The sequence below is a fragment of the Pagrus major genome, chromosome 7 (genome assembly GCF_040436345.1).
Source record: "Pagrus major chromosome 7, Pma_NU_1.0".
Lineage (NCBI taxonomy): Eukaryota > Metazoa > Chordata > Actinopteri > Spariformes > Sparidae > Pagrus > Pagrus major.
In genome coordinates this window covers 23,275,872-23,288,094 of record NC_133221.1, presented here as the reverse complement: position 1 = coordinate 23,288,094, position 12,223 = coordinate 23,275,872, and the positions used below count along the sequence as shown (strand labels likewise).

Here is a 12,223-nt window from a genome sequence, read left to right as displayed (position 1 = left end):
TGTGACATTTCATTTGGGCCTCACTTCCTCAAAGGACTGTTAAGACTTGACATTTTGGCAAATATGCTCATTCGCTTACTTGCTGAAAGTTCCAGGAGAAGATTGATACCGCTTTCATGTTTATATGCTGAATATGAAGCTGGAAAGCCAGGAGACAGTTAGTTTATGTGAAAAAGGTGTTGTTTTACAGGGAATGACTTGCATATAACTTCCTGCTCGGTTTCATACAGAGAAAATAAATGTTTCCACTCTTTATGCTAAGCTAAGCTAATCGTCTCCTGGCTCCAGCTTCATATTTACCATACAGACGTCAGACTGGCATTGATCTTCTATCTATCTCGTCGACAAGAAGGCAAATAAGCGTCTTTCCCCTTAAGGTTAAGCTGCTGTTCCAAGTGAAGGAGTTAGTTCACGAGGGATGGTAGAAGAGTGTGAGACAGACATGTAGATTGGTGAAGAGGGAGCTGAGCTGGAAGGCAAAGCATTCAATTTAGCTGTCAAACTTCAACAAGTAGCAGAAATGAGTTTCCTCCATAGGGTGACTGGGCTCAGCCTTAGAGATAGGGTGAGGAGCCTGGACATCTGCAGGGAGCTCAGAGGACAGCCATTGCTCCCCAGCGTCAAAAGGGGCCTGCTGAGGTGGTTCGGGCAGCGGATTAGGAAGCCTCCTGGGCACTGTCCTTTGGAGGATTTCGGGGCATTCCAACTGGGAGGAGACCTTTTGGTTAGACCCAGAACTCGCTGGTGAGATTATACATATCATCTGGCCTGGGAACACCACAGGATCCCCCAGGAGGAACCAGACAACATTACAAGGTAGAGGCGCGTGTGTGCTTAGCTTGCTGCCGTGGCGACCCAACCCTGGATAAATGGATGGATGGAAATGTTTTGGATTAGGCATGTTGATGGTTAAAGTTCGAGTTAATGATGGTCTTTACAACTGTATTTTATGTGTGTGTGGAGATTTTTGATGGATGTGTGTGTCGCCCACACATGTGTGTGTGAGACTGGGTTCTACATCAGATAGTCCAGAGTCTTTTCATAGATCCCTGTCTCATTTCAATGACAATGGGAGATCAGCGTCAATTACTGCTCCGTCTTTGCATCCTGATCCAGAGGCTGATAATTAAGCCGGCTTTTAGCCCCACAAGACGAGGTCGCATTTAATTACTTCACCTAATACTATATGTTATGTTAGAGTCAAACCTAACATCGGTCTAACCAGCTATCATTAATTTTATCTATCTAGTTCTTGGCTCTGTATGAATCCTTGATGATTTTCTGTGGGAGTTTTTCTCCTCTGGCCCTTCATAATGCTCCTTCCTCTGGCTGTTCATTTATTACATGGGTTTCTGGATTTTAGTGTGTGTGTGTGTGTGTGTGCGCCTGTGTGTTAGAGGTCAGTAGGGAGTGAGGCTCCTCATAATCCGGTAATCAAACCAGCTGCCACCGAACCCAACCCCCATCTCTCCACCGCTCTTTCTCCATTTATTCAGTCTTGCTCTCCTTTATATTTCTCCCTACATCTTGCTCTCTTTCTAATATACTTCCATTTTACTGTGATTATTTTGTCTCTTTTACCTTTTCTTTGCTTCCTTTGCTCCTTTCTGTCTGTTTTATTTTGAAGCATGTTTTGTCAACAGCCAATCAGTAACAAGTTATAACTGAAGAAATAAATTGATTAATTTACTTTGGACAAACCATGTAATCAGTGCTCTCAAATTGTTTTACTACAGTATTAGCAAAAGGGCAGAAGTGAACATCAATAATCAATCAATTATTGACATTAATACTTAAGAAGTGCATTATTATTGATTCCCTATTTGTGAGTTGTGAAGTATCCTCTTTTTCTCTCTCTCTCTTTTAATTAATCTCTGGTTAAAGGCCTTCCTTCTCTTTCTCATTTCTCATCTCTTGCCCTCCTCCATCATATCCTTTGCTTTTTCCAGTTTTTAATAAACCCCCTCGCTCTCCTTCACCCTCCGTCGCCTCTCTGTTCTTCCCTCTGTCAACATCCTCCCTCTGCCTTTCCATTTCACCCCTCGCCATCCACCCATGGCTGCTGTGCTCCTTTTCTCCCTCTCACTCATTCTTTCCACCACTTGCCATTCTCTTTTTCCATCAAGACCCCTCATGTATTGTATTCTCACTCTTTCATTCTCTCCACCTTATCGTTCACCCTGCTTCACCCCTGCAACGCCTCGCTGCCGCGGCAGGAAAATTGCCTCCTCATGCCGGTGTGGTTATGTGCATTTGTATTCTTTGATAGCTTATTAGCCAGCTTGTCGCACCGACTTGCTTTACAGTGTACGCTGCAGCCGCCCAGCACTGGATTGTGTTTGAATGCAGCGTAGATGAAACGTGTCTTGTGGCTGTTGTTGAAACAGATATTGTTCTGTTTGCGGGGGTTGTGACCTGCTGTGATTCATATGAACTCAGAGAAAAGCAGTGCCATGTTAAATTTGTAACCAAAGCTGAATGTGACTTGATGGGGAGATGAGAGGGATGTTTACTACATGAGGGCACTCAGTGATCCCTCTCCATCTCTCTCTCTATCTCTCTGTGGCTTGTTCAATCACATGCACAGGATTTGAAACCAACCTCCTGGCTCACAAATATAGATCCGTTTTTTTTTCCTTTCTTACTGGAACAATAAGAATGGCATCATCTTTGCTGACAATGGTGAGTTGGATTTCAGAAAATGACCATACTTACATAATAAATCTCCCGTCATCAACCACATCTGAAGCCTGCCATGAAGGTCCACCGGGGAATTGGCTGTGTGTGCAGATGATGACTAAACAGAAAATAAAACAAAATACTGCTGGCTGTGAGGAAGATAATATTTTGGTCTGGGTATGGCTAAATTAAAGCACATTTTACAGTAAACAGAAGTGAACAGTTTACAGATTTCGGTCACAACTGGTACATGTCAGCCACTGACACAGGCTGTAGGGTGGTGGAGTGAAAAATCTTTCACAGCAGATCAATTCTTACATACTTTATGTAAAGAATCCAGTTTGGCCAGAGCAAACTTACTTTCCATTACATTATTCAAACATCAGAGTACTTGTACTGAGCACTTCTCTCCCCTCTTTCACTCAGTTTAAATAGCACACTGAATTATAGTTCATTATCTTTGACAGCTCTAACTACAAGTTTGAGTGTGTGTGTGTGTGTGTGTGTGTGTGTGTGTGTGTGTGTGTGTGTGTGTGTGTGTGAATTTGTGTTTGTTTCTCTTCTGTGGAAGACTGACTCCACTATAATGGTGCTATTGGCAGTGTTTTGACTTTTAATAGCCTCTAGTACAAGTTTGATCACTTAAGTAGCAACATAACTCTGAACTGTTCTCTTTTTCTGTAATTTCTCATATTTCAAAATTTCAACATAGATTGACATTTCTTTCTTTTACTAAGGGATTACAATATCTATAACATCTTATATATATGAACCATTCAACGTGAAAATATGTATAAAAAATACATAAAAAATAAATAAAAAAATAAAATAATAACAACCCTGAAAAACACAACTTTAACTTAAATGGCGCTCAGTAGAGTGCATACCTCCGCCAAAGCCCAACAGCCTCCATTAATTCAATCAAGCCTAAACCAATATCAAACTCGGTAGCCCTGTAAACCACCCATAACTTCTTAATCATAATCTAAGATCACCAGATTTAAGATCTGCATCAGATTGTACTCACTGATACATACCAGCCACCTAAAGACAGCTGATTTTTTTTCATCACGATCCATTATTCGTTGAGAAATTAACAAAGATCTCGGAATCTTGAAGAAAGTGAGAATGGAACCACAACCAAAAGTTGATGTGGTTTATTCTGGGCTGAGACCCGTCCTCCAGCCTAGTTTTGTGGAATTCTGTTCAGTTGTTTTTGTGTAATGATGCTGACAAACCAACCAACCAACAAACAAACAAATGGACAAGACTGAAAAAATACACATATTCATGGGTAATTTACAAGTTCACCTTACATTGACATACAGTCAGTCCAATATACATAGGTGAATATCCCAAGTACTGTATATTCCTGTTTATTTTCATGTTTGACTACCTCAGACCTGCAATCCAGTTCTGAGAACACAATCCTTCCATTATCACTCCCCCATTACCATCATTAGTGATGTCAGTCTGTACTATTTGTACACATGTAGTTTTTGCATTGTATAAATACTTTTTAATATTAACTACTCCACTAGACTGCCCAGGATGTCCTCTAGACAATACAGTCTGACTCAAATAGATTGCATGAATGGTGCTTGAGTTAGAGGTCTCAGACTCATGTCCCACACAGAGGGCAAAAATGAATTGCCGGGTCTAAGGAGGATATGTGTGTGGGGCCTTTTTAAGCTGTAATTACACAAAGCAGTCTTGAAAATGATCCTGGACTTTTCTCTTGCATTTGTATGTGTGTTGGTGTGAATGTATGTCCACAATGTATGACAACATGTACAGTAGCAAGACAGAGTCCTGCATGTACAGTGGTCCAAGCTGCATGTCTCACAATGTTGTGACCTCCTCACCTCTTCTCTTCCTCTCTGTAATCCTTCCTCTCTGGCTCCCATTCATTTATCAATGTCTCTTCACCTCTTTCTCTCTGCTCTTTATGCCTGTTGTCCCTGACCCTCCTCCCTTGTTCCTTCCCCTTCATCTATCTCTCCCTTTTCACCTGTTCACACCTTTGTATCACTCGATGTCCTCTTCCAACATCTATCGACCTGACCTTTTTTTCTCCTCCACTCTCTTCTTTAACTTTTCAGATGGCGTCCACAGCATTTCAGCCCCGTGCGTTCTCCGCGTCCTCATCATTACCGAGGACATGCTGGGCAGCAGTGTCACGGTCCGCTTACAGAACATGTCCCAGGAGCACTTCCTGTCACCGCTGCTGGGTAACTTCCTGGAAGGCGTATCGGCCGTGCTCTCTGTGCCTGTCGAGGATGTTTTCATCTTCAACATCCAGCCGGATCTGGATGCAGCGCCGGGAGGGATCCTGAATGTCAGCTTCTCTGCCGCATTGCCGGGCGGACTCTTCTTCCCCTCCGAGGCCCTGGAGGAACAGCTGTACCTGAACAGGCTGCGGTTGACCTCACTGACACAAATGGAGGTTAGTTCACATTTACATATATGAATACACATACCAAACACATATTATAGTGCTCTTTAAAATCCAAACAGACACAAGAACAAAAATATTATCAAATCTTCATATCAAATGATCATTCTCAGAAAAGTCAGTCACATGTCTGCAGTCATGTACACATGTGCAGCAGCTGGAAATCAGGGGTCCATGTAACAGGACATGCCATGCAAAAGTAAGACACATTGTGCAAACACACATGCATCTTAAGAGACAGTCTCTGGAGCATATTGCATGTGAACTGATAATACAATACAGATGCCATGCCAGCGCAGCCATATGGGATCATGCAGCAACACACTGATATGAGCGCTCTCACGCATGAAATCACACACACCTGGACACAACAAGCACATCAGTAACACACAAGCTTACACACCTTCAGAGCACGAGAGATGCTTTGATAGAGACGAGCAAGGGAGAGCCTCCACAGGAAGGAGAAAAGATGTATGAAGGGCACAGCGGTGTCAAGAGATACATAGTTTAAGGCCGAATGTATGTGACCTTCTTTCAACAGGGGCTGTCACACAAACACACATAAACACATGCAAACTGAATCTATATCCTCTTACCGTCTAAGACGACACAATCCTGCAGATACATCTGATCCAGTGACCTCAGCAGGAACAGTAAAAACAGTCCACAGGAAAGCTTATGGTTTTACAAGGCAGAAAAACAAATAAATAAATAAATAAAGATGACCACTAGCAGTGAATCTCAGTGTGATAGAGCAGTTATTGTACACCACTTAATAGGGCATCCAAGGAGGCGTTCACGACAACAGAGATACATTTCTGACCTGAGGAAACGTGTGCAAACTAATAAGACTATAGGCAAGAGTTTATGAAAAATGGCTCTATACTGTACGCAAACACTTTAAATTCCCATAAAACAAAATAAGTTTCATTATTTAAAAGGGGACATCTTGACATTCTCTCTTTTTTATTATTATTATTTTGTTTTACTTACATCTTAAATTACATGATTAAACATTTCAACAATTATATTGGATGGATAAAATCCATTCTGAAATTTAGGTGGCTAATGTTAGCCTGCATGCTTACACCATTCAGAGTGGACAGAGCAGCGCTGTCCACTCTGTCGCTGACACGACCCTGAGCACTCCCTGGAGCCGCGTTGATATTTAGAGGCAGCTTATGAGCGGGTCAATACTTTCATCAACCCAAGGGCTCTTTTCACCTGGACCATGGCAGCCCGACAATAAGAGGACGATATTTACAAAGATTCCATTGAGTAAATTAAATCCAAACAAAGGATATTACTTAGGGTTTTTTTCTGTCCCCGCTTTAAGTCGAAAATCACGACCGTTTTCTCAGCAAGGTTAGCATTAGCATGATAACATGTAATTGAACGCTAGGTGATGGAATGATGACGCTAGCATGCTAATGTGCATTAGCATGGCAACATTCTAACGTTATCCGTTAAGCTAATTTCAGCCAAGTTAACACTTTTTAGTTTAATTAATAGTAGCGCTGAAGTCTATTTTCTGCTCCACTAGCCTTTGGTTGTCTGTATTTTCTCACTTTCTTTTATTACTTAGTCTCTCAGAAGGTTCCTATCAGTAGCGCTTTTTCACGGCAGCCATTTTCACATGAAATAGAAGGCAACCTTAAACACAGGTGCTGCTAATCATATTAATTCAGGCTCTGTACCTGTGTCTGCAACAGAACACTAATTAATGCCATTAATAACCTCTGTGTTTATCTATAATATAGCCACAGTGGAAAAGGTTTATTGCTTCAGTGGAGTTGAAAATTAACTCAACATCCCAAAAACATCAAATTTGGTAGTAAGATAGTCAACATCTACCAGTTACCAGCTGAGATGCAATTTTTATTGGCAACTGGGTCCACAGTTATCTTGACACTGACCTTGACCATGAATTGCTACAATCAAATGAAGAGTAGTCATAGAGGGTACCTGCCATGTCTACCTCTGTCTAGTGACTCTTTTTTTCTAACTGCAGTGTGCACTCTTCACAACAGATGTCATTCAAGTTTACAACAAAACATCCAATATGTGGTGACATATATCTATATATCTATATATCTATATATATATATATATATATATATATATATATATATATATATATATATATATATATATATATATATATATAATATGTGGTGTTGTTTTCTCAGTTAAGTCTACTTCTTAATGATGCCTGCAAAGTCCTACCTGACTTTTCAAGGCACTTCACTACATTTCAGGGGAGGAAATATTGTACCTTTTACTCCACTGCTTTTGTCTGAAAGCTGCAGTTTATAGCTTCTATTCAGATTAAAACTGTACAACTAAACAGTAAGTTCTAAGCGTATAAAATAAAATGTGTTGTTATGGATTAAACAAAAGGCCTGTAGATAAAGGAAACAAGCACCTCTGGATCAGCTACCACACTAAAATTATGCTTACTTATTGATGCTTTAGTATTTATAATCTAAAAATAACGTTATGATAATATATCCCTTACATGAGCTATTTCTCTGCAGAAAGAATATGTATAATATGATACTTTGGATATACTTTGCTCATAATACTTAATTACTTTCATTGAAGCAGTATTTTGACTGAAGGAATTTACTTGCTATGCAGTATATTTACATTGTTGTATTGGTACTTACTACTTTTACTCAAGTAAATGATCTGACTACTTTTTCGATTTCTTGCATGGCTTTCTGGAACAAACAAGTCAGGATATGTAAAAAAAAACCTATTGCATGTTTCAGCTAGTGAGAAAGTGATGGAACACACCATCAATTATAGTATAGTGAGTATGCTGTGCAGTGAAAACTAGTGTAGCGGAAGCTGATGTGAATTGAGACACCATCTGGAACACCTAAAACAGCAAATTACCATGTACATGTTCACACAGCAGTACCATTCTTCACAATGACTACTTGTTTCCTCTCTCCTCTCCCATCACTCCAGGTCCTCCCATTCGACGACAATGTGTGTCTGCGTGAGCCGTGCCAGAACTACATGAAGTGCATCTCGGTGCTACGCTTCAACAGCTCTGCCCCTTTCATCTCCTCGCCCTCCATCTTGTTCCGGCCCATCCACCCCATCGCAGGCTTACGCTGCCGCTGCCCAGTTGGCTTCACAGGCGATTACTGTGAGACGGAGATCAACCTGTGTTACTCCAACCCCTGCCTGAACGGAGGGGTGTGCGCCCGCAGAGAGGGAGGCTACACCTGTATCTGCCGTGAAGACTACACAGGTGAGCAGGGAGACAGACTGTGTGTGTTTGTGCTGCTGCGGTAGATTTGGCTGATTTTGTTTGGTTTTATGGGTAGACATATGGCTTTAAATTAAAGGTTGTTTTTTTTTGCACAACATAAGTATGCTATACTGAGTATGCTTGTCTCAATTAACATGCATAAGCTGCTCATCTGTATTTTATAAATTTGTTTTGATGACAGGAAGTAAGGGCTGCAACTAACAAATATTGTCGTTGCGAGTAATCGATTCATTAATATTGCGATAAATCAATTAGTAGTTTGGTTTCTAAAATGTCAGAAAATTGTGAAATATTTTGATCTGTGTTTCCTAAGATGACATCCTCAGATGTCTTGTTTTGTTCACAACCACAGAGATATTGCCATAGAGGAGTAAAGAAACCAGAAGGTGTTCTTAAAATTACTCACGCTGATTAATTGGTTACATAAAAAGTTGATGATTAATTTAATAGTTAACACCTAATCGATTAATCATCAAGTGCAATCCTTGAAATTTAATCATAAATGCTAAAATTCATAATCCTGTTGTTCAGTTTAGATATTATACTGTACTTACCTTGCCTTACATTGAGCGGTATCAAACTATATGTGAGAATAGCAGCATCAACTCATACTTTCCTTTTAACTTTGCCCTTGAATTATCCCTAAATCATAAAGAACCCACAGCACAGTCAGCTGGTCCTGTTAAAATGTCTTCTTTATTCATTGCTTTACATCACTTTATCACTTTCTCTTTGAACAGCTTCAAAGTCAGAAAAACACCCTTTTCATACATTTCAATGTCACATATGCTTCAGTGTCAAACCTTTATTACCATCTCACTAAGTGAAATAAGCAGATCCAGCATAGTGTTCTGAATGGCTGCACTGTCACAATTGAATGAAAACTGTATCAAGTTTATACATTTATGTGCAAATTCAAACATATTTGGCACTTTGGAAACATGAAACCTTTAAGTGGATGTTGTGAGTTTTGAGTTTGGTTTTGAAGGATACATACTTTTTCCAGTGGTAAACCCATTGAAAAGTTGTTTGAGAGTATATCTTATTATTGGTGATTACTTTATGTCAGCTGTTTGAATTGAGTTATGAATTCAGATATGAAGAGATGGATGGCATTTGAAGAGATAAGGACGGGGTGCAGTGTGTGCTTCTGCGTTTCCCTGTAGCCTTAAACTCCAACCTGGTAAACTGAATCTGACTTGACTGTGCGTCTTTGTTCATGTCCCCTACTGACTGCCTTTTGATCTACTCTGTTTTCGCTCTTTTGTCAAGTTGAGCTGAACAACATGAAAACACACACACTGCCTCCTGGGAGAGCTCCCTCCTCCTAAGCTCTCTACCTGTTATCTAGTCTTTTATATACACACACACACAAACACAAACTGCTACCATCCACCCTCACTCCTTTTTAATGACACCAAACTAATTTGTTCCCTCTCTCTCACACTTTTCATTCTTTCTTACCTTTCCCAATAGTACTCTGGACTAATTTGTTCGCTCTCCGTCTGTCTCCCTCTCCGCCTCCTCCTGTTTTTCTGCCCCCTCATACTGCTGCATTACTTCAGTCTTCAAGCCATTGAGTGGATGTAGGAGAGGATAGATGCTATAAATGTCAGTGTGTGCGTCTGGGGGATATTTCACATTGCCTTTTATTTCGAATCAAAAGCGAGCTGGGGGAGTGAAGCAACTCTTTTCTTTCATGAGAGAGACAGAGTGTTTTCCAAACTCCCACCGAGGCAGACAGAAAGAGAGATAAAGAGAGAGAGGAAATGAGCAAAAGAGAAATTTGAGGTAGAACGAGGCATAGTGTGAGCCAGAGGGTGGAGAAAGACAGAGAATGGAGAATGATGGAAAGTAAGTGAAAGAGAGATGGAGGGTGTCAGGAAAGTTTCAGAAACTGAGAGAAAGATGGGGTGATGGGGTAAGGGAAAGAGGGAAATTGAAGGGGAAGAGGAAATAAAATCATGAGGAGAAAGATATAGATATATAATAGAGAGGTCACATATACACTGTTGGGTTTTGGGTGATACCAGTGAGCTTTATAATAAGGAGATAACATGGTGAAATCAGTCCAGATTTGTGGTCCTCGATCACACTGTGAGACACATCTACTAACGGCTGATGTGGAGTTTTGGCAGCCATAAGATTGGCTCTGTCAAAATGTCTGACAATGTCCAAAACGTAGGACAATAATTCTTATAACTGACTGCTGCTATGACCCACGTCTACAAACAGACCAATCAGATTGTGACTTGAAATTACTCAGATTACTGCTGCTTGATCATTGTAAAGTCTTCTTCTAGGTCAAAAACAACAAAAAAGTGCTAATGCTTCAGGAAAGCTTGGATGACAGATGACGTGTCTCTCCTTGCATTTATTTCTGTCTCTGCCATATTGCTCCGATTCAGCAGACATTAATCGCACATCCGGACATATCTCCAAGTTGATATCGTACAGTCTGTGCAATGAACCTGCAAATTTGCTAAGTGTGTAGGTGCCGAAAGAAAGAGACAGCGGGAATGATAAAACATAAGGAAAGTAGATAATGGATAATAGGAGAGAAAGAGGAGGAGAGAAAAACCGTGAGGGAGAGTAAGAGTGATAGAGCTAATTATAAAGAAAGAGTAGATGATGGGTCAGGAGAGGGACAGAGCGCAAACACCGGAGCATGAGAGATGACGGATAAGAGATGGGTATGACAGCAATATGAGAGACAAGGGAGACAAATGAATTCAGCGAGAATAACTTGGAAGGAAGGCTGCTGCAGGGGGGGAATGGGACAAGAGACTTCTGAGAGCAATGAGAGAGTGAGGGGGGGATGGAGGGTAAGAGGTGAGGGGTAGAGTAAGGGGAATCAGATGGGTACTGGGTAGTCGGTGTTGTGCTTTTCATGCGTAGGCGTCGGGTGTTGCGGTATCTTGTCAATGCCTGGGGCTAGTGGGAGGATAGGGAGGAGGAGGAGAACGGATAAACGGGGACGAATTGATTCTGCAATACACGGAAATCTCCAGACGTCTCCCAACCAAGTTTCCTCTCTCCCTCATTCGTTTTCCCTTTCATTTTTCCATCCAACCTGCCTTCATCCATCCCTGCGTACGCTCTTTGTGGCTTTGAATTGCCTTTCCCTGGAACTCTATGGATCGCTCTCACAGGCAGGAGCTAAGCCTGGGGTTTATACCGAGACAGGAAACTTTTATTTTCCACTGACTGAGAAATATTTTTCCGCCTGGAACAGAAGGTTTGCACAGACAGATTCAGGTGTGATTTGTGAAATGCCAGATGTTTCATGTAGAAAGAGTTCACTCATCTTGAATCATACAAAGTGATTGGGATGAGCATCCAGTGTAGATCAGTTGGCTGATGGAAATGCCTCATCAAAACCGAAGATTATAATACAATTTTACACCAAACCTAGTGTGTATGTTTTTATAAACACTGGTAAACCTGCTAAAACGCGATCGACTGCTTTCCCATTGACAGTGGACTAGCTTGCCTTTCTGTTTTTTTGAGTTAGTGGGTTTTTTGTTCAGTGTCAAAGGGATAAAATAAAAACCTCTATTCTGTAACAGTAATTGTGTAATATAATGATGACAATAACCTTTGACTATAGAGCATTTTTTAGTAGTATTTAAACCTAATGGAAAAACTCAAACATAAAACTGGTCCAGATTAGAAGTACCATAGGTTAAAACTAGTCAATGTGTAAAACAAAAAAATCTGTACACTCAGGATACACTCTCTAATTAAAGTATATATTAAGAAGAGGTTTAAAAGATTATATTGACTTAGCCCCTATGGTTTTC

The 12,223-nt window shown here is 40.7% G+C and overlaps 1 protein-coding gene across 1 annotated transcript in view; it reads left to right on the top strand.

Moving 5' to 3' along the window:
- The window catches only part of celsr3 (cadherin, EGF LAG seven-pass G-type receptor 3), a 108,371-nt gene that overhangs the window by 25,190 nt on the left and 70,958 nt on the right, over nucleotides 1-12,223 (top strand). Inside the window, exons 2-3 of the mRNA XM_073469526.1 lie at nucleotides 4,782-5,125; nucleotides 8,111-8,399. Coding sequence (XP_073325627.1) covers nucleotides 4,782-5,125; nucleotides 8,111-8,399 — 633 coding nt within the window. The remainder of the gene's footprint in view (nucleotides 1-4,781; nucleotides 5,126-8,110; nucleotides 8,400-12,223) is intronic.